Consider the following 23,144-nt stretch of genomic DNA (forward strand, 5'->3'; position numbering starts at 1 on the left):
AGAAACAAACTGTTCTTGCTTCCAGTTCTTATGTGAATGAAATGTCTGATAGAAACTTTTCTACAGAATACACCTTCTCAAAGCAGCAAGGAATCCCAAAGAAGAACAATATAATACCATCCAGCTAAAGTACAACTCTTCATGAAATTTAGGGCATCCTGGAGTAGCCTGCTAACTTTAATACTTCCCCAGCCTTCAAAAGGCCAGCAGTTTGTATTCACAAGTATGCCAGAGGACAAATTTACAAGCCAAACTAAATAATAAAGGAAATGAAACATATTCATTAAAAAGTCATTTCAGATGAGGTACTTAGCCTAACTTGTTATTTGTCACAAATGGCCTTGTTTCCAATAAGAATTTTAATTATTAAGTGTTGGAGAATATGAACTTTCCTGTGTTTTTACAAAAGCCAAGACATAGAGACCCTTAACCTACTGCAAAAATCTGCAAACCAGAAACTGTACATAGAAAAAAAGAAGCAGGCATGAGGCTTCAAAAACTATTACACTCCCTGTGCAGTGTTTTTCTTATCCACAGAATTACAAAGTGAAAAGTGTAAATGTAGACATTCAATTAAAATTATTATAAGGTATATAAGAACATCTATTTTAACAGATTTTACCATTATTTTGTGGACTTCTGCTATTGACATGAAAGTAGCAAAATCAGGTAAAATTAAACAGAAATCCTCTCTTTTGACTATTTTATTTTGCATTTAACTGAGAATATTTTTAACATTTGTGTGATTTATTAGATGAGGATTTTTCCTAGGTGACGCCTTTAGGTGTCACTTTTAGGTGACAATGATCAGTCAAACAAGAGCACTGAAAAATCAGATAAAGGAAGTAAAGGAAAATGCTTATGTGGGATATACAATAAGAATTCTGTCAGCTGCAAATCCTCCCAGTCCAAATTACTTCCTTCCCAAATCCCTTATTCCTCTAGTGCTCTTTCAGCAGTGGGAAATACGTTACAACTACAAAACTCTTACGTTTTACAGAAAACAGGGTAAGCAGAATAATCAGATCTTAGTTATCAGAGCAACTGCTCATTAAATGAACTATCTAAGGAATTATCCTAAATTTCTTTTGAATAGGATATTGAAGAAGATCCCTTCCTTTCTCATAGAGGCAGTATTAGCATGGGTCCATGTAGGCATATGCACAATTTGGTAACTACTTACTTTTCCTCAGTAAAATGTACAGGGATTCCAGTCCTACTTCATGCAACTTTGTGTAGAGAAGTAGGGAAACCAATGCAAGATATTTTCCAGTCCAAATGTGGACACAATCTCTCTTTTATTTTTATCTACGAAATTGCGAGCAAATAGTTCCCTTGGAGCTGTATGCTTTAGCACCTCTGAGTAATTAACAAAATCTGTCAACAAAGCTTTTGGGAATTTTCCTTTGTACATGCATGCTATAGCTAATAAGAAACTAAAAGACTTAAGAGGAAAGGAACTGGAAGTCATTCAATTAAGCAATTCCTCTGTGTTTAATGACCTGTTTCTTAGCACTGCAGGCAGCATTTCAAGCCATTTTTTCCACTTGTGGGCATGCTCTTTTTAAGAACCGAGGATGTTCTGGTCATTTCTTGGTGTCCGGTTACAGACAGAACTTTTCATTAAAAAGAACACAACGGAGGCAAAAAGTTTCCAAACAGTTTGCAAAGAATACAAAAAGTTTGGAAGATTTTCCTTTGAAAGTGATGAGCAATGTCACTGAAAAAAACTGAAAAAACTTTACTGAGAAGTCTTGTGTATGTATCCATAATAATGTCTTTGATGCACTGAAACTCCAGCCAATCCTTAACCTGGGTCTCCACCCTTAGCAACACCTAGCAATTGCTGTCTCCCAACATTTTCTCACACATCTGCAGACCACCAACTAACCCCTTGATTCTTAATTTGTCAGCCTCTACTTTTCTTTCTGTGTTACCTTTCCTCTCATTTTGTATTTTTCACCTCTCTTCCTATACAGCCCATTTCCCTAGGTCACCACTAACTACAGAAAATGAAATAATACTCTAATTTCTGTTCTTGTTAAATATGTTCTTTTGACAGCTCCATTTCAAGCTGTAGTTTGAGAAGAGGAGATGTAGGAAATCTGAGATCTCAGACAAAATGCATTTGGGGCAATTATTTGCTTTAAAAGAACATCCTGCCGACTTCCTCCAGGATGCCAGGGTAGGAGTCTCATTCTAAGATTTTACAGGGTAGTCTGAGATTCTTATCACCTAATTGCATTTTATAGTTTAGAAACTAAGCTATTATGTGAGGACAGAAATAGAAATAATCATCATTGATCATACCCTGCGGTGGTACAGGCACCTGCTTCAGCCAGAAATGTAAGAAGCCTACAGTAGTAGTTGGTTGACCTCTTGTCATAGCTCATTCCTTATTCATCCTCTCTCCAAAGGCCTCACTCTGCTCTCTATTAGTATATGCCTTGCCATAATGTGTTTCATCATTCCAATCATAAAAGCAGCAGATTTTGCTTTGGTATTCAGAATTAAGTGCCTAAGTGGTTGCACAAGGCACTTTGTACTAGTAACATCCATACACAATTTGAATGCCCAAATAAAATATTGTCTCTGACTGGTGTTACTACAATGTGGGGTTGTACAGTGTGCTGCATTGTCACAGACACTCAGTAGGTTTACTGGAGTCCACGGGGGCAGTCCTGCCCTACATGACCTGGTAAGTTCTTAGTAGCTCCATCCTGCAAGACTAGCAGGGGCGAGACTCCCTGGGAGTTCTCAGGTGTTCTCAGTGGATAAGGCGTTTGGGAATATAATATGTCAAGAGATTCACTACATGGGATTACTATACATGGAAAGATTCAATACAAAAAATAGTTATCATTATGAATTGAAATGGCTGAATACCTACCCTCTGATCTGTACTTGAGCCACAGCACTGATGTTGATACGGAGGTTAACTAAGTTGCTGGTGGGATTAATCTTGTTTGAACTGGAAAAGAAGTGTACAAGGGTTAAAAAAGGTTACTAGCAGAACTCTAGATTATTATAGATACAGCACTGAATACCACAAGGCCTAAAATTAGGAAGTGATGCCATTGGACATATTACACCATGGGCTCGCTATTGCCACTTTTCAGCCTTGTTAGGACATTGTTATTTAAATTTGGTATTATTTGATCTCATCACATGTTTAATAACATAATCAACTCAAGCTTAGTTACAAGAGTCTTATGTGTGAATATGATGATACGAATTTATTTAGCTCAGAATATCATGTAAATTCCCTTGATAGTCTTGGCTATCTGTATGGATAGGAGTATCTTAATAGAATACAAGGGTGTTTCATGCATTGGAGGAAGGCAGTGTTAACGAACAAGATAGGCTTTGTTATAATAAAATCTGCTTTTGTGTTATAATAAAATCTGTAATAAAATCTCCAAACTTGTGACTTCTCATGACAGAGTCTCTCAAGAAAAATCACCAAAATAAACTGTTTCTTTACCTTTCTAATTTTCTCCCCTCCCTTATCGAGAGGGTGTTTACACCCTTAATCCCACTTAGCAGTGAAAACAGATCCCCATGTTTAAAGCCTAGTGATCTCACTCGTTTTATCAAAAATCCTTAGTAGCAAAGGTAGTTTCTCTTACTTCAAAAGGCCATAGCCCTTACATGTCCAAAAAGGTTTGCAGGTTCAAATTCATGAAGATAGATAGTGAAAATAAATAATTACCGACTTAGAATTTATTTAGTTATGGGATTAATGGTACTAAGTTTGGAGTTTTTTTCAAGCAAGTGTGGAAGTACTTCCTTGCTTCGTGGAGACTAAGTTTCTATTGCTGTCCCAGTTTACTGTTATCACATCTGGGTAGCATCAGTCAAATGGAAACATTCAGAGGAGGCCAGCATTCCCAGCAACTGACTCTTGAGGAGTAAAAGGCAATACTGCTTTGATCCAGGCTTTCTGGTTGCAGATTGCTAAAATTAGGAGCAGCTCTAATTTGTTTGTAAACTAATGCAGATTCCCCTCAAACATCATTTGAACTTTTGATGTAATCCTCTATAGCCATTGCTTTGAGTACAAAAGTACAACAATTGGTTAAAGTATAAAAATTACTATACCATTAATTTGTTAGAATAAGCTTTTCGCCAATTTGTATAACGGTACTACTTTCCACAGAGTTAAAATAAAGATTTTTTGATCATATATATTTAGTATTCAAATCTCGTTTGTGCTTTCTGGTACTCTCTAAAGAAGAAAATAGTTTATATATAAGTCCCAGGACATCTCCCTCTCTAAGGGGTATGTAATTGCCTAGAAAAATCCACATCAGAAAAGGAATCAGATTTCAAGACGCTACTCAGACTCTTGCTTATTTCCTATAAGTAATGAACTTCAGTCTTGCAAACCAAAATATTTATTTTCCACTTGATGTTTTTGAGTAAATCAAAGGTCTCTCTTTTGAATATCTCAGAGCAGGACACAAATTCAGGACACCAATTCTCTGCTTCCCTGTCCTTCCATTTAGGTAATTTCCTCTTTCTGCCTTACGGATTTCTGTTTCCTTTTTCTTTAAGATTGTTTTACCTGTTCATTAAGGACATAGAAATGTACAAACTTTAGTGCTGCTTGGGAAGGAATGTCCGAAGCAGTGAGTTTTAACTGTAGAGTACATTCCCTATGCAAGAAGTTTAACTTTTTCTTTTTTTTTTTTTTTTAAGTAGTTGGGTGCTCTTCAGCATTTTGATATCAGTTTGAGGAAACTGTCCGTGTTGGTAGCCCAACAGATTTCCTCCATTTACATTTTAGCGAGTCACGCTCGTGGAGCAACATGAGATATTGCTGTCTCCTGAAGTTCAGACTTATTCCTCAGTAAAGCCTTGTCACTTTTTCTATGAAAGTGACCTACCCTCAACTCTTATTACCTAGAAAGATCTAGCTACCCAAAAAGCTCTGAACCTCCCCAGTTTCACAGCATGAAAAGGGTAGTGGTGAGAGCCTCTGATACCCATTTCAAACTGTATTGCTTGCATTAATGACCTGACAGTGAACAGTGGGTATGGACAGGGGACCCACAAACTAGACGTTCTATCTTGTATCTCTCTCTGGAGGAGCCCATGCCCAGGTCTGCATGGCCTCCAGCTCACCAGCAAGACTCCTGGCAGAGGGCTGAGGCCTGACCTGGCACCTCATTGTCTTCTGTGGTGTTGCTGTGCCCTTCCCGAGTTTCTGCATGTCCTTTCCTTCAAGGCTTACATTCTGGAAACATGACTTAAGCATTTTAAATGTCTCAGTTATTTACCATAGTGAACATGATCAAGGCCCTCATTAAAGGCCAGACATTAGCAATTAAGTCTCTGTGTGTGGGGTAGAGAGGGCCCCATCAGGGACTCCAGCATGTATTTAATAAGGACAGATGGAGCAGAAGCCCTGCCACCTACCGAAAACATCCCAGGTTTGCTCTTGCTATTATCCTAACCCAGCCCGTCCTACACTTTTTCATCCCTGTGGAGGAAGCGCTGCTCAGCATAAAACAGAAGATTCTCCAGCAGTAATATTTCAGCCCCACAAATGTGGAAGAAACTAATGGAAAAATGACAAAGGTTCACCTGCATCAAACTGGAACAATTTTCTCTCTTCATGCCAGTAAATCTGTTGAGCAGATTTTAACTGCTCTCCTTCTATTTTTTTAAATACTCATGAAGAAGTGGCACATCTTTTTTTTTTTTTCAGAGCATGATATGTTTTTAAATGCAAAACTTTATTACAAAGTGATCACTGTTCATTAATCCTGAAGTGGAGAAAGAAGTGCAAATTTGGCAAATCTGTAGGAGGTCCTTGGACCATTGAACAAAATCAGTTACCCTGAATTTTAACATAGTGAAATTCTCAGAATAACTCTAAAACTAATTTTGCTAAAAGCTAACAAGGTTCCAACTCCACAAATCTTCCTGAAGAAAGCTTCCATAGGAAAGCCCATGAAATAAATACTGACATTGAAGAGTTAGAGTGACCTTCTTATATATTAAAGTTCAGATATCAACAGGAATTCAGAATTTAAATAACCAACCATACTCTTGATAAAACATCTAACCTTTTTACTTGCAGCTCAAAATTGATGCTGAAATCTGCATTTTCAAAATGCTGAACAGAAAATCGAATGCCTGTAGAGAACTGTGAAAGAAACAAAACGACAAGTTATTAAAAATGGTTTGATCTTTCCATATCGAGAAAGCAGCACTGTTCAACACTGCATTTCACAGACTTGTGTAGATACTGTTATTTTTTAAAATTAGTATGAAATAATATAATTTAGTTGTTTTTAGGAAAAAATACCATCCTGACTGTGTATGTCACCAGATGGGAAAATTGGCTGGACAGAGGAAAGATCAAGAGAAACAGAGGAGCATACTCCCAAGAACACAGCGGTGGGTCCTTCTTCATCCAGACAGTCTTTGCTTTACTTTGCCAAGCCAAAAGAAAATAATAGCTGTCTGGCACCTCTCATCCCTGTCTCCATCCCTGTATGCCTTTGTCCAGGTCTCCCATCTCCTCCCATTGTCTCTGTAACTGTGCATGAGCTGCATGCTTTAGGTGTTGCGGGGCTGACTGATCACCTGTTTTTCTTCTAGCAGCTCAATTAGCAGCAGTTTGATGTTTTAGTTTGATTTGGTTTGATTTTTTTTCATTGCAGCTTCTAGGAGCCGTAGTTCAGTTAAGACAAATACAACTTCAAAGTTATATTTGTAGTTCAGTTTGCCACAACTCCCAGCATGTGAGCACAGAAGACAGAGGGCAAAACACACAATTCCCGAAACTGAAGGAGATAAAGGTTTCCAGCGGTGCTCCCTTGTGTTTATGCAGACCTGGCTTCCTCCATGTGATAATTGCAAGGCCAACTAAAGAAGGAATACACAACAGCATATGGTGGGGTCTCTGTAACCCTCTTGTTGGACACTTACAGCCCCAGTATGCGAGTGGCAGGGAGCAGGGGGAGATGCCATCTGCCCATCACATTAAATTAATAAAATGGTACTGCAATATTTAAATTAATGTTTTTAATTTCCTCATTTCAACTGCACGTGTTTTGAATCTGGTAGTTCTTGAAATGCGGATTTTGCATTGAGACTGACAGCAGAGTCTACAGCCTGTAATCTTGTACCACTTCTCACTCCCCTCTGCCTCCCCTATTGCCTGATGGTAGAATTTCCTGCTAGATAACTGCCACACTGTGATTTCATTTTTTAAAAAAGGATGGTTACACATAGCCATATTCTCCATATGGAGAAACAATCTTCCTGAGAAATTAATCATAAGGCTTTAGGAAATGAGGACATAATTCCTTCACCTCTGCCAATATCTGACTAGATTACAGGGGGAAAAAAAAGTAAAAGAGTTGTCTGCTTGGCACACTTTTCTCAACATACTTGGGGTAGCATTGTCAGCAACAGGACAGGACACAGCAATGTAGAGTTTTATGTTCGGGACCCGATTCAACATCACTGAAGAGGAGGCATTTTCCTCTGCAGGTGTTATTTCAGATGTTTAAGCAATTCCTTTTTCCCAAGGATTATTTTTTTTTAAATCTTCCTCACTTGCATCACTGAATCTTAATCCATCTTCAGAACAAGACTTAGCTAACATGTTTCAATTACTTCTTTCAGTTGTCCTATGCTGAAAGCAATATTGCCATCATAAAAGAAATGGCAAGTTCAAATATTTGAATTCAGAACATTTTAATGTCATCATTATAGTTACTTTTGGGAGTAAAATCTTTAAGGTTAAAAGGTAATGCTCATTAAATTAAACAGAAGCTGAATATTTGACTTGGAATGGAGATGCAAGCTATTTTTTGGAGATGATTTCAACAACTGTATTGATATTTCATTCACCTTTAAAAATATAACATGATTTTTTTAATCTCTGAGACAAAAAATTCCAAATATTCAATTCAGCATTCCTCTTACTCTTTTTACTGATCATGTCTATATAAATTTGTTTCCACTTAAAGCAGAAAAAAAGATTTGATGAACCAAAGATAAACTTTTCTTCAGATAGAGCAGAGATGAATTGCAGTTTTGATGATCTATTATACTCCTGAGGCTCAATCCCTTATTTAATACTGAAACACACTCCTACTGCATGAGCCTAATAAGCTGCAGATGTTGTCTCTGTGTGGTTCTGTGACTTTGTTAATGTCAATTAGCCCTTGACACTGCTACTAATAATGGGCCAAAGATGTTCACATGCCCTTGCTGAAAACCCACTGAGGCCAAAGGAGTTGAATTTGCCTGAGCTTGTAACTTAGCAATTGCTCAGCCTCCTTATTTTTGTAGGACATTCATTTTATCAGAACAGTTTAATTTTATTTAGAAATTTCCAAGCCAAGTTAGTTTCATTAAAATTGCCTTATTTTCCACGCTAGTAACCTCACGTATCTTTGAAAAACACGACATTTCTGCTACTACTGGTAAGCCTTAATCTGTTATTATGTTAGACAGGATCTAGGAGTATGCTGGGAGACAGAGGGCTAACTTTTTTTGAAGTGTCTTACAGTGCATATGAAAGATAAAGCCTCTGCGCTATTGAAGAATCAGTTTAGTATATACCAAGAAATAGGTGAGATCTTCCAAGCCTCCCAGTCTTCTAACCTTATTTCTATTCATTTTGATTAACTTCCAAATTTTACAAGAATTTATAATAAAACGTACATCTCACTTGCTAAGTCTACTGAACAAGCACTAGGAAGCTTGTCAGTCTGATCCATTTCAGTGTCATGAATAAGTACTTTGAGCACTCTGCCAGTGAGATGGTACCACATTTAGTTTGCATTCTGGGCCATATGGTTTTGTGATTTTCCTTCCCATTTCTTTTATCTTCTTTTTCATCTCTTCATCTTTTTTTAACCACAAAGATATTACTGAAAAGGTTAAGTAATTTTTGTGTCCAGTAAATGATTTTAAGGTCATAGATTTTCAAAATGTCAGATGATATACCAATTTTGATGACAATAATGCATTTTGAAGATGCGAAATGTCAGACAACTCTGTAGCCTGCTGCAGTGATATCCCATGGCTTATATCACAAAATCCTGACATAACCCTCATACTCAGAAGTTGATTTTAAAGAGTTCAAGAATTCTAGGATTTCAGGGTGCTGAAAAGTCACCACAGTGACTCAATAGTTAAGAGTTTTAGGAATGTTTGATTTTGACCTAATCCTCCCTTCCCACTCCCTCACAACTTCCACAGAAAGTCCCTTTCTGACGGAATATTTTGAGAATAACTGATCTCCTGCCAGAGCAGAATTGTTTTGCAAAACTGGAAATGGATCAGAGCAGCCTTTCATGATTTATGCAATTTGTACAAAGGGTTGGTATTTTGCTGTTGGAAGTACATTTGCCATCATAAATACGTTTGGACTGAAAAAGCTCAAGTCCTTTCACCTTTACTAAGCTTCCAGGACAGCTGGTTTCAAAGACAAAGTTAGGCTTTAAGCTTTCACTCACTATAATCAAACACTTTTGCCATCTGGCTTTGTAATGCTCTATCTTCATATGCCTTAATTTTCAAGCGTTGAATTCTTTTGTTATAAACCAGAATATCCTTAAACACGTTATGAGCCCTGCTCTTTTATTCTGCTACTTCTAAGTTTCTCTTTATGAAATATTTTGCTTAGGAATATTTGCTAACAATGCATTTCTTGCAGCCCTAGAGCTGATTCTGAAGAAAACCAGGATTAGTTAGGCTGTGAGAATTGATGAGGAGACAGGTGAGAGTAGTACTGCTTTAGTGGCCACCAAATAGCATTCCTGATGTCTTCACACTGCTAGCATTTTGGGTCAAGGATGATGTGGAAACAGAGCTGCTTTGGATTCAAAGGGTGCAGCGTGAGGGGCTGTAGTCTAATACCTCTATGCTCAAACCTTTCCATTGCTTATGTTTATGACAATATGCAAACCACAAAGATTTGTTCCTAGATTGGTATACAATCTTAGTGACTCCTGTGTTTAGTCTTCCTTTTCTCTTCAAAACCCATGGGGTTTTATGCTCTCTTTCCTCCCCTCACCCCACACTACATCCCAATCATCCACAAGATTTTTGTCCACTTTTGTCTATGTCTTGACAATTGGCTTCTGCAATGAAACTAACGAGGAAACCACTCAGCAGATATCTAAATTTGCTGGTTTTCTGGTACAAGAAATCATCTACCTTGACTTGAGATTTATCTAGTGCTTCAGCCCATCATTGCCTCCCATCCTCCCATTATGAAAACTCCATTCCTCAGAAATGTTTTCAATTACTCTTACTTTTTAGGAATTTCATTTAGTAGAATAAAATAAAACGTATAAAACCTTTTAGCCCTCTTCTCTATGCTCATTGACTCCAACATCTACCCAGTCTGCCTTGTTAGTGCAATGTCCTTCCCAGAAAATGTTTATAGTACCACCTTCAGACTTCTAGTTCGCAGTAGTTCTTCAAAGAAGGATCCTCACCAGGCAGGTTACTGCTCCCAGAAGGTCCATCACATGGAGTTAATTTTTCAATGGTTTCCAGCTCCTTGTAATCCCAAAGAATCTATCTGGGACTGCTCATGACCATGAATGAGTATGACTGTGAGACACATGGTCTCACATTCACTTTCAAAAGCTCTCTGACCGATCTGAAGTTAACCCTGTGACCCAAACAAGCTTATTCCAGCCCCAGTCTCCTATCATATGACCCATTTGATTCTTGTATTGAGGGTCAGACAGTAAATGCTTCAAGATCATAAGCGGCCAGGGAGAGAGTCTGAAGAGTGAAATACTGATCTACCATATGACAAATCTTAACTTAGTAAGGATTTTGAAAATACTAAGAAGATTTACTTGGTTTCTTTGCAAAGCCTCAGGCCCAAATGCAAACAGTGGCAGTTTTCAGTTAAAAGCTGTTGTTTATTCCTCGTATATGTTCACGCTGATGACTGCTTCATTTTTATTAGGATAGCTTTTTATCTAGAATAATAGCTTGGATTATTTGTTTTTAGTTAAATATTCACAGCACTGATGAATTTATGAGCAGTGCTAGAATTTCTCTGCAAGGGCATTCATGGAGAATATTCCTGGGTTCAGAACTTCTAAGATTGTCCTGAACTATTTTGTCATGAAAAAGGGACAAGTGATGACAACTGTGGAATGGGTAGCATTTTTTTTATCTCCAAGCCTCTGTTTAATCCTTATCTGCTGTCCATCATCAGTCATTATTCAGTTTCACTTTTGTCTAAAAACAATGCTACAAATGTTCTACCTAATGTTTAGTATGATTTATGAATAGCTGTCTTAAGAAAATATTTAGAATGACAGTAATAACTTGAAGGAAAACTTGACTCCAACCACATTTTCATGGATATAAATCACGATATAAACTGATGAGAAAACCCTTATGCATTGAAGATAAGAATCAGGCTAAAGAAGGTCTAATTTACTATACGTATCTTAAGTAGAAAGAATACTAAAAGGGAGAAATAAACAGATCCCATTATGGATTGTGATTCTCGTTATACTAGTGCAACTTCTGTGACTTAAATTGAATCACTCATTTCTTTAGAGTAAGTGAAATAAAACACATGCTCTAGCATCATTAATCTTTTAGGACAACAAATTGTTAGTTTTTCAGAGGCACAGTTCTGCCTCTTATTACACCAACAATTTCCTGTCCAAGTAAATAATTTGGTTTTGGTTTAGGTGCTGCTTATTGGGACACACTTTGCTAATTGAATAGTTTCCCATTTGCTCCCCTTTAAAATTCAATTAGATAAAAATCAGTAAATGCATCTGGTTTCCCCTTACGTTTGCGCCAGCCACCATGGGGTTCCCAAGATCACAAACCACCATTCTAGTTTCATTTTCCATCTTGTAATCACAGCTCAATACACGCAGGGCCTGTAACAAAAGGACACCAATATGGAGGTCAGAGATCACAGTGAAATGTATCCAGTTGGGAAAGTGATGCCTTTTTGACTGTGACATTTCTTTTGATTTCAGACACCTGCTCGGTGCACTACCAAAACATGTTATGGGTATTGACAGACAATGGGAGAAAACCGATGCCAGGGAAAATCAAACAGGAAAGTTCCCCAGTACCTTAAGAGCCGTGATGAGATCACTCAATTTCCAGTTTTAACATACTGCTTTGTTGTTGGGAATCATTCCTGTAGCCATAATGACTCAACAGAGAAAAAAAAGAGTAGGCAAAACTGAGTGAGGAGAATAGGCCTCACACTAATTGCAATGGTTGTATCATCCATCACGAGAAGTCTTTGTACTGAATTTCTGGCATGGCAAAACTTTGACATGGACCAAGTCCAGAACTTTATTTTCCAACCTATGGTAAAGTAGAACATTAGATACTTCTGTAAAAACATAATCTGTTACCTGTATTATAATTCAGCAACAAAGCAGATGATAGATTTTCACATTATCAGAAATTAAGGTGTTTGTTGTTTATAGCAATAAGTAAAATTTACCTTTTTCCAGCAACTATTCATTCAAAGTCCAGTTTGTACCTAACATTTCTCAGGCAGTTTTGTTTGACAACTTTGAGGATACACTAATATAATTCCCCTCTAAAGCTCTTAATGTAAAATGTATCCCATGTTTTAACCCTTTAGTCTTTATCACTAGTTGTCATCCTCTGTAAAGAAAACAGACTGTATAAAAGGAGGAACAGCTATAGAATAGAAGTTAGGAGATACAGAGTAAGACAAAGCAACAGCATGTGGGTTTTTTTTTCCTGTTTTCCTCTCTGGCATATTCAATAAAAGAAAATACTTCCATATACGTGCAGACATAAACCAGCTTTGTAAAAGCAGGATGCAGCTAGTTGTTGTTATAAGGCTCTCCCACTACCTTTCCTCTCATTTGTGATTCGCACCGATTGAGCAATACGTGCAAGGTCATGCCCTTTATATAAAAAGACCTGGGAAATCTCCAGACCACAGACTACCAATTCATTCCTATCTGTAGAAACCAGCATGGACATGCTGACCTTATAATTTCCTGAGATTAAAAGAAAAGATAGGGCACGTCCTAAAAGGAGCCCACGTGAAGCACACCCTCAGTACACACCTCACTGTATACTGACACTTTTACAATTTGCTAGGAGGAAAAATAAAGTTTGTTACACAGCATGTCCAGAGCACTAATAGCCTTTCCAAACCTCTCTAGGATTGGGAGTGGGGGATTTCTACACTCTTTCCAGCTGGTTAATTACAGGTGAGAAGCAACACATGGGAGAAGAGAGGGTGTTAACACAGTTGAAACCAATCTTGTCTGGAAAACTGTTCATTTTAACTTGATGTGTGGGTTTTACAGTTTTGATTTTGCTTTGCTGGGGAGTGGAAATTGAGATCTAAATGTTAGAAAATAAATATTCATCTATAGTTGATGCTTTACAGTTTCTTTATTAATGCTGTATCACACAGCAGTACAGAGAGTAAATCAGCCCTTATCACACATTTTTTCGCCTTTCAAAGGCTGAGTAAATAGAGGAGTTTTGCAAGTAAGTTTTCTGCAATTTGGAGGCTATGTTCTTAGACTGAAAATGATTGATGGCACAGAATTTATACGACCAGCATCACAAAAGCTAATTCATGCAGCACAAAGATGTGACAAAGGGTCAGCTGTGGTAGAATTTCTTCAACACTGAGATTTATTGCCTTTGTTTTTTCACTGATCACCTTTTTGAGGTGGTTAAGTTCCAACCAGGAAAATTAAAACCAGGCAGGAATCAAGCAAGAGCAGAGACTTATACACCCAGGATTGTCAGTATCAGTGAGTTCATACGCAGCCCAGACAGATGGAAGGTTTTGCCACAAAATCCCTCTACCTGCCACTGGTAGCAATTTATATTTTTATAGCAACACATGGTCTTTTTGGCCGTCTTGAGCAGAAGCAAAACCCCAACAATTAACACGTGTGCTCCCAGGGTGCAGTTTAACTAGAAAATGACTGGATGCTTTAAGTAATCCAGGCAGCCTACAAACTTGAAACTCTTTCTGGTGGTCTTAGTGATGACTTACTAATTGATGCCAGAATAGTTAAGCACAACAGGATGCAGAGTAAAAGAGCTCCTCTCTTTCCTTGATCAACAAGTTCCAATCTTATTTTCTGAGGAAAAATGCACAGATTAGGTACCAGGTGCCAGAATCTAGCTTCTCATCTAGCTGATGTATGAAGAACTAGTTCACAAGGCTCAAGTCACATCTCATCTAGCCAGCCACCGTTCTAAGAATTTTCAGGTAAGACAAGGAGGTTTCAGGTGTTTTTCCTATTTTAAAAGAGCATCATACTGTAGTTCAGAAAGGCATGGGGATAATGGCTCAGAGCTTCTCCATTGCTATATAAATCTGGTTGTGATCTGCAACAACTCTGCAGTTCCCAGCCTGAGAAGAAACAGTTATGCCAAAATACATAATGTTTTTGGTGTGGAACAAATACCTATTAAGGCTTTGTATTTGCCTGATTTACTTCTACTAATTATTCCATGTGAATTTCTGTTCCAGCCATTGTTACTAAGGCAGGATTGAGTTGTTCAATATGGGGAAATCTTTCACTGGTCAAAGGAATAGTGCCCAGTATTCAGGCAATGGTTTGGGGTTCAAGCACGCAATCATGCTATTGTAGTGCAAGAACGTACCATTCAGCAGCTATATATTGTCTCTGGACCTACTGCTGCCCATGGAAATGTGAAGCAATGTAATGAGGTTATATTTTTTTCACTGCAGCTAATTCCAGTAACTCCATACCTAATGCATATGGACAGTTATTACAAGCCAACAGGTTTCCAGTAACTTTTAAAGCTGTGATAATTTACTCATTTACCGCATCTCTGGAGCTTCTAAATGTTTCCAAAATACAACTGATGAATAACACATTTGATTTCATCGTAAGTCATTGTATCTCATTAATCAACTTTTGACTGAAGGAAAAGTATCAGTATGTGCAAGAATCAATGAAACTTCAAAGACATGTCCTTGACCTCAGACTTTAAGATCACACACATTCACGTGGCTATCCACTCACATATGATCATGTACATCTTTGCAAAATGCTACTCTTTTGATATGGTTACACAGTCTATGTGCAATATGCTACAGAATCAGGCCTGAGACAACAAGACAATGACTGAGGCAGGTCAAATGTTGTATTCCATAAAGGTGAAGGGAAGAGGTAGAAGGCAAATTAATTTTCAGTTAGGTTGTTGACTTTAACATTTTCTGAGTGTAATTCAAATGATATAGAATAACCCAAGAAATTATTCCAAAAAAATCAGGAAGCATTTGAGGGAAACATTTGTTTGTCTATTAGATAGACTAAATCCAGAGTAGCCCCATAAAAGTAGTCCACTGTCCCGTACGAGTACAATTACTGTGAAATGATGGCAGAGTAATAAAATGATTTGATTCTAAAGAATTTTCAGTTCCATCAGAAATTTATCAAGTGATTTCTTCAGCTCAGTACATTTCATTTCTTCTGTTCTCAGTCTACCACTTTTGCTGGTTCTGAGCTGAATATTATCTTTGCCTTAATACAAGGAATTCTGCAGTTTGGAGAAAAACAACTACACAGAGGACTGTAAACACTGATGCATTGAAGAGTCAATGAAATCCTTAGGTGCAGAGCTTTAAGAGCATGTTTGCAACAGGATCTACCACAAATCCACCTGTGTGCTGAAAATACTCTGTATTAAATTAAGTAAATTTCAGGAGCAGACACAGATGCCCCATTGGCATGGTGCTGTGGAAACACAAAAATAAAAAGTGAAATCCTGACTCCACTGCAACTGACAACAAAATATTAATTTTCATCTATGGTCCATGCCTCAAAATACCCACGGACCAAGAGACCTTTTTTCCATGTACCTCAGTGTTTACTGCATACAAGTGTGATAATTTCTTCTGTGCTCTCATCAAGCAGTTCAAATTGCCATATTTTTTTAAAGCCTTATAGGTTGAATTAATTGAGTCCCTCTTTAATTTATACTTATTTATACTATGACCTATAAGAATTTGGTCATCCTGGTAACATGTGAACCCCTGATATATAGGACTCTGATCCCTCTGGGGAAAAAAAACTGAAAAAACCTGTTAAGTCTTGCTTTGAGTGGTGAAATTACTTAATTTGTACATTTAGACAGAATGAATTAAATGAGAAAACAGAACAGGAAGGATATAAAATAATTTCTGAATTTTAAAATGTAGTTTTCCATTTTTTTTCTTAAAATTTTCTTTTTAAATTACAAAGATTGTCTATTCTTCTTTGTCATGTTCGCAGCAGTTTTAAGTGACATATGGCAGTATGGAAAAGCAATTGATAAAATACAAGAGCCAACCTCCACCAGCAGTTAAATGCCAGCAAGTTTTATCTTACCTTTTTGAAGAAAATTACAATATCAATTTCTTTTCCAAATACACTCAGAAGTGCATTTTTTTTGTTTACTTAAGGGAACCATAATATCATGAAGACTATAGTTTTAAAATAATATGTATTTACAATTTAAAAACAATAGAAAGAATAAACTTGCTTGCAGTACCATATGCAATCCTTGTAAAAACTGTACCTGCAATGCAGAAGGGAAGACACTAAGACTTCCAAGAGGAAATGGCCTCAAGTTGCACCAGGGGAAGTTTAGACTGGATATTAGGAAAAAATTTTCCACTAAAAAGGTTATTAAGCATTGGAACAGGCTGCCCAGGGAAGTGGTTGAGGCACTATCCCTGGAGCTATTTAAGACAGGTAGATGTTATGCTTAGAGATACAGTTTAGTGATGGATTTTGTCAGAGTTGGGTTGATGTTTGGACTAGATGATCTGAAAAGTCCCTTCCAACCTGGGCAACTCTATGATTCTACGAATGATGTAGATAGTGGAACTAATGTTTTGATCCTTCTCAGAAAGAACATAATGACATCTCTTTGAATAGAATAAGTATGAAAAATAAAGGAATATGAAATAAATTATATATTGTAGTGAACTAAATAAATGCAGGCAAAATGAAGGCAAATTTTCTATAAATCCAGAAGGATTCAGAATTGGACTTGACAAAAATGTATTTTATCTTCCATTGAAGAAAATGAAAACATTTCATTACGTTTCCTGGGCCTTTAAAAATTTATTTTCAAAAGAAAAAGAACATTAACACTCTTTCCCAACCCATTCTATCATCTCCTCATTCTTCCAAAGCACTAGAATCTCCCATCTCTTTTTTTCCTTCCTTTCCCCATGAGTCAACCCTGCTGGCACTACAAAATTCAAATTTTCCTAAAATAATGAGAAGCCCTAAGTGATTTCTGTCCAGTCCAACTGATAGATAGGCGCTAATATGTAGTGTGGGTTTTGGAATAAGTGCCTCCCCTGACATCCTTAGTAACAGCCAAAAGAACAGCCAAAGTTTCCTAAAGAGCAACAAAGGAAAAATATAACCAGGTGTAGTATATGGAAGAGAACTTAAATTCTGTAGATCACAGTCTGAAAAAACAGAGGCTATGCTAAGAGAACAAAAGAAACAGACAATAGAAAGAGGCTGGTGTCTTTACTTATTTGTTTTGTGTACAAAGATATGCTTCTGAGAAGTGAGGTTGCAGAGACTTTCCATATTCTCATCTTTGGTGACATCATTAATTCCTGTCATTTTTTTCAAACTGGGTTAAAAGCCCATTAATAAAGACACTGACAGAAGGAGAATAAGGGAATACCTTGTAAGTTACTTTCAGCTTCCTTAAAAACATTTGCCTTTGGAAAGGAAATTAACTTGCTTTCTCCCACTCTCACCCTTGAGGCCCTTCTGAACGTTCCAGGCACTGACAGAAAAAAGCAAGCTCATGTTGCAACAGCTTGGGAGATTTATGTGCAGATGAGGCGATTCAGACTTGCTGTCCAACAGAGAATACATGAACACTCTGCTTGTTTGCAGGATAGTGTTTCATCTTTGCTCTTAAAAAACAAACAGACCCAAAAAGGAAACACTATGTTCAGTACAGCTCAGCAGGACCTCAGTCAACGTTAGTCCATCTCTGCACACCAACACATTTCACACTATGACTGCTTTTTTGGCCTATCCATAAGATAAAATAATAGACTACAAAGGAAAACAACTTTGTCAAGTTTATACTGCATTTAATGTTCAACTATTCAGGATACCTTAATAATGGTAAAACACTGGTGTGGTGGGAACATGAGACAAGAACATGAGTCCAAGTGTCTGGGGTTCGGCAGGGCTCATTAACTCTGACTGAGAGCTGGTACCACAGGATCCAAGGTTGGAAGCGCTCAGGGGATTCTGCACTATAACTCCCTGCTACTGGTAGGGTTTACTGTTTGAAATCTGAATGCTATGAATACCTCTAGCCACAGGTGACAGTATTTGTGTGGTAATTATAACTAAGCTAACAGCAAGGAGCTGGACCTGAGCTGGCTCTGAACAGAATGGTACTGACCTTCCCATCTTCTGGTGACATGGCTAATCTTTAGCCTGGACTGTGTAAGCAAGGATAGTTGAGAGTTGACGGAATCTCCCTTCCTAAGATGCACCTCTCTACTTGCTGCTTTCAGCAGGTATAGCCTATGTAGGTTAACCTTCCTCCCAGTTCTTCTGCTTTATTAATGCTAACATTTTGATTTTCATTTACCTTGTTGTTGCGCTCAACCCCAGTGTAATCTGCTTCAGGTGGAATCCTTATATGTAGCTCAGCTTCATAGGCTCCTTCCCCGTCATTCCTTGGATTTATTATGAGCATGACACAGTTTTCTTCTCCAATTATTAACTGATCTTTATCTCTACATAGAACATACTACTTGTCAGGAGTTAAAACATGCACAATTACTATTTACATATGAATAAAGCAGAAGGACATTTTGCTCTCATAGGAACTGCTCTGGAAAATATTCTGTGAACACAGAATAAAACATTTTTCATAAAAAATGACCCCATGGAAAAGCGTGCTGGCACCTAGGTAGGTAAGAGGTCAAGAGAAAACACAACCATGGACAATCAAAGTGTACCACTACAGGAGCTGAAAGTTAATTGTATAAAATTTCAGAGCCTGACTACTTTCTAACCAGAAAGAAGTACCTAGCGGAGAAATTACTTGCCACAGGGACCCATCAGTATTTTTTCTGGAGGGCACAAATGTGGTGAGATTCCAGTTTTGCCCTTGTGCCCATTAGAAAATGAACAATGTCAGAAGATCTCCTGAAACCTGCAATGGCACTGTGCCTTTCCTTTCACAGGTATATACTGATTTTGGTGGCACATAGTCAAATAAGTATCAGAGGTTCCCCAGCTGTCCTGCTTAGCATATTTGTCCCTCCATAGGAGGAACTGTTGCCATGTTTTGAAATTCTTTTATTGCGAGATTCATTTACTTCACTGTATACTGAGTTCAGGAGAATTGTGTCCCAAGCTCAAAGTCACTGGCACACTGACATAAACAAATTTAAAATCTCCTTTGAACAATAATTTGTATTATCTCTTGGCATTCAGAGAACTAGAATCACTCCTAACAAACACTTGCAAACAATATTTTCTATGGTAACCACTAAACATCAGAATATATCTGACAAAGATACATTTTTAAAGTGAATATTTCTCCATTTCTTGGTTTTCTAGATGAAATGGATGAGAAAATGGAAATCTGGTATGAGTAGCTATAGCAAACAACAGAACTGTGTTCTATGTATTTCATTCTGTTAAAGCAGTTAGAAGTGTCTGGATTTTGTTATACACAGCATCATTTATTTTATTTAACTTACGGCATAGCAGAAAGCTGCAAGTCAGGAATGCACAAGTTGTCTTCCCCGCAGTCAACCAGAATGTAAGCCTGTATTGTTGTAAAATAAAAAAAAAAATTATAATACAGTTAGTACATGCCTCAAAGTCCAAATCACTTCAAGTATCATGAACCTAAATGTCTTAAATATCACTAACCTAAGTGTCTTAAATATCATTAGCACTGCCCTGGTGAATTAATCTCTTTCTCTTTTCCATAAGTTCACTGCCACACGAGTACTGCTGGAGACTATTTAGACTGTCAACTACGTCCTTAGCAGAACAATATAATCTTTCAGGGCCTTTCCCACAGTAACTTGGCTTACATATTCTAGAATGCAATCAAAACTATGAACAAAACAAAGTTTTGGAAATGGTTTAAAGGCCTGCCTGGTTCTATATTTATATTCAATTTACATTTTGAATTAATTAAATCCTTGTTGTGTAATTTCTAGGCATGATACTCTCTTTTAAGAAAGACGACACACATAATATTTGTAAATGCTTTCACATTTATATACAGAAAATGTGGCATGCAAAATTCATACCTGTTCTGTTACTGAGCTTTTCTGGTAATAGTTCAGTATTGGCTTCACAGTCAAGCTATCTTCAAAATTGGATTCATCCAAACTATAATTCAAGTTTATATTGATAGGAGATAATTTATCTCTAAATTCTGTTTCATCCTGTGAGTGACAATCACATAATAAAAACCAATGGTTTAATAGCGTTATTTCACATTAGTATGGTATGGCAAAAGATTCAGACTATAGTCTTTATTGAAGGTAAAGATATGGTTCTTTGACAGCTGCTAGCCAAATTCTGTCTGTATGTAATGTCATTAGGAAAACAAAGTGACTCACCAGTGACTGGAATGCCCAGAACACATTGCCTCCACAGCCCCACATCTGGAAGAAGCTGGCTGAGCTGAGTAGACTCAGAATTTTTTCAAAGCATTAGCCTAAAATGAAGCTGTTTAAAAGAGACACACAGAACCAACTCCTATCAGCTACTGCCCTCCTTCCTTTTGGAATGGAGGGAGGGCATGTGTGGATTTGTGGAGGTAATATTGTTGGTTTGTTCCATAACCAAGAATTTATATCAATTAGCAATGGCAAAACTCCCCCACCTTTACTGCCTAGATCCTTCCTTACATACTGCTTGAGACTCTTCCATTTCACCTCCCACTGCATTTCTAGGACCAGCCTTGGAATCTGCTTCAATTGCATGAGGTAATTCCTTCTGCAAGTGAGTAGCCAATGACCCTTTCTCCTTCACAACTGCAGTTCCACAGTTTTATTTTTTCTAAGAACATTTTAAAATATCCTAAAAATATATTTTAAAATATATGAATTTTAGGCAAATATTGCTGGTGACACTCTTTTAAAAATATTTTAAAACTGAATTATCACAACATTTAACATGTTCAGTTGGTTATCCACTGTGAATACTATAGGGAGAGTAATGCGTTTTTGTATCAGGAGATGCAGTATTTAATCAGAATCTCCACAAAAGCATGAAATGAGTGTATTTGTACACAGAGGAACTGTACACTCTTCTTCAAAGGAAGTCTTAATTTTATACTTACATTGACAAAAGATGAGCCATAGAATTTAGAAAAAGATTTACATAGGAAATTTTGCCAAGGTAGAAGAATGTTCTGGACACCCAGATGAGGTCTTTCTTATCTCACATTTCTGTAATTTTGGAAACAATGGAAATTGTTCTTCCTTTTCCAGTGGCTCCTTTTTTATTATTGTCCTTAAAACCCTGATATTATTCAAATAATGAGACTTGATGACAGTCCAAAATATTTTAAACAACTTACTCTGAGATAAACAAGGAAGTCCTGGCAACGGAGCTGTTTCTGCCTTTCTATCACAATAGAGAAGTAATGATGTGACTGATGGTAATCAAAGAAGAGGGTCCTCTTAACAGCTCCTTTCTGTTTCAATGAATCTAATTGCAATTCACCTTTCAGCACTAAAGGATACAAGTAAATAAAATATTTATTTAACATGGAAAGAAAAAATAGTAAACAGTTCATTATGTATTATAGTTAATTACTCTAACAAAGTCTTCCAAATAAAACTAATCTATGCTTTAAATGCCTGCCTGTTTAGCAGCATACTAGTTCTTGATGCAAAATATAGAATATGTGTAATTTAAGCTTTCTAATTTCATTTACAGATCACATGTGTACAGGATTTCTGTCTCTTTCACAATTTTTTTTTTTTCAAAACCAAACATTCTCCAACAGGGTACGTTCTTGATTTTGTTTGGAAAATGGGTTAAACCAAATCAAAAATCCGTCAAGTGAATAATACAAGCTTTGTGTTATATCTATGTCTATATCTTTTTAACTGTATTTTCTTGCCTTAGGAGGATCTCACTCCTATTATCTTTCATGGTGGAAATAAAAAATACATCTGAAATGGAGCGGGCCAGAGGAAATTATAGGAATATAAAACATTTCTTACCTATCTCATCTGAAATACTTTGACCTTCAAAGTCTGCACAGACTCTTACAGTAAAGCTATAAATAAAAAAGAAGATGTAATTACTAGCAGAAAGAGAGCTGACCTGGGACTCAGCAGTTCCCAAGTTATACCTTTCAAGTTTTCCTTTCCTTTACTTAAGAAGATATTCACTGACATCTTATTTAGCTAAGATATTCCCTAACTGAGTTAGCAAGTCTCCTAGGCTCCACTAATAATCAAAGACAGGGTCTGAATATCTTCCTGTGAAAGATATAGAGAGAAGAGTCTCTGTTCCCGCTAATTCTTGAGACAGCCTACAAAGACCACCCTTCTAATACTATTGGTGAAGCTGGGTTCCTTACATTGAGCTTCAGTAAATATCACCTTTGTATGAGGCTGTCTGCAGAAGTCCTTTTGGTTCATCATGGTCAAATAAGAAATATCTTTGAGCATGTTTTCTAGCAAATCAAAACACGCTGGATGATTTCCATTGGCATTACTATAAGACTTTCATGATTTCAAGAGGCTATAATTCATTCCAAACATACCAACTGAATTTTTCAGTTTTGGTTGCAGAAGACTAGCCAGAATGTGTTATATTTAATTTGCTAAGTTTTGCAGATGTTGGCAGGTACATGACCTAAATCAAAGCATAGAGAAACTAGTTATTCATTTTCATTACTTTTAGTATGATAATGTGACACATTCTGCACAATGCAACACAAGTTATTTGTTTTTCATTTGCCTGTTCGTAGCCTATAGCAAGTTTATTTGAGCCTAGCAATACTCACATCACAATTATAACTGCATTATACAAACATCACCTTAGCCATAATTAGTTATTTCTCATAATAAACATTTATTTCCACTTCTCTGTAAG

At 37.0% G+C, this 23,144-nt stretch overlaps 1 protein-coding gene across 2 annotated transcripts in view; it reads right to left on the reverse strand.

Moving 5' to 3' along the window:
• ITGA8 (integrin subunit alpha 8) overlaps positions 1–23,144 on the reverse strand; it is a 122,292-nt gene that overhangs the window by 44,914 nt on the left and 54,234 nt on the right. For both annotated transcript variants that reach the window (XM_054191371.1, XM_054191370.1), the window contains exons 16-23: positions 22,265–22,320; positions 21,613–21,767; positions 20,333–20,470; positions 19,769–19,836; positions 18,646–18,793; positions 11,808–11,900; positions 6,075–6,154; positions 2,891–2,971 (exon numbers count right to left, since the gene is read on the reverse strand). In XM_054191371.1, the coding sequence (XP_054047346.1) occupies positions 2,891–2,971; positions 6,075–6,154; positions 11,808–11,900; positions 18,646–18,793; positions 19,769–19,836; positions 20,333–20,470; positions 21,613–21,767; positions 22,265–22,320 (819 nt within the window). The remainder of the gene's footprint in view (positions 1–2,890; positions 2,972–6,074; positions 6,155–11,807; positions 11,901–18,645; positions 18,794–19,768; positions 19,837–20,332; positions 20,471–21,612; positions 21,768–22,264; positions 22,321–23,144) is intronic.

The sequence above is a fragment of the Rissa tridactyla genome, chromosome 2, assembly GCF_028500815.1.
Source record: "Rissa tridactyla isolate bRisTri1 chromosome 2, bRisTri1.patW.cur.20221130, whole genome shotgun sequence".
Lineage (NCBI taxonomy): Eukaryota > Metazoa > Chordata > Aves > Charadriiformes > Laridae > Rissa > Rissa tridactyla.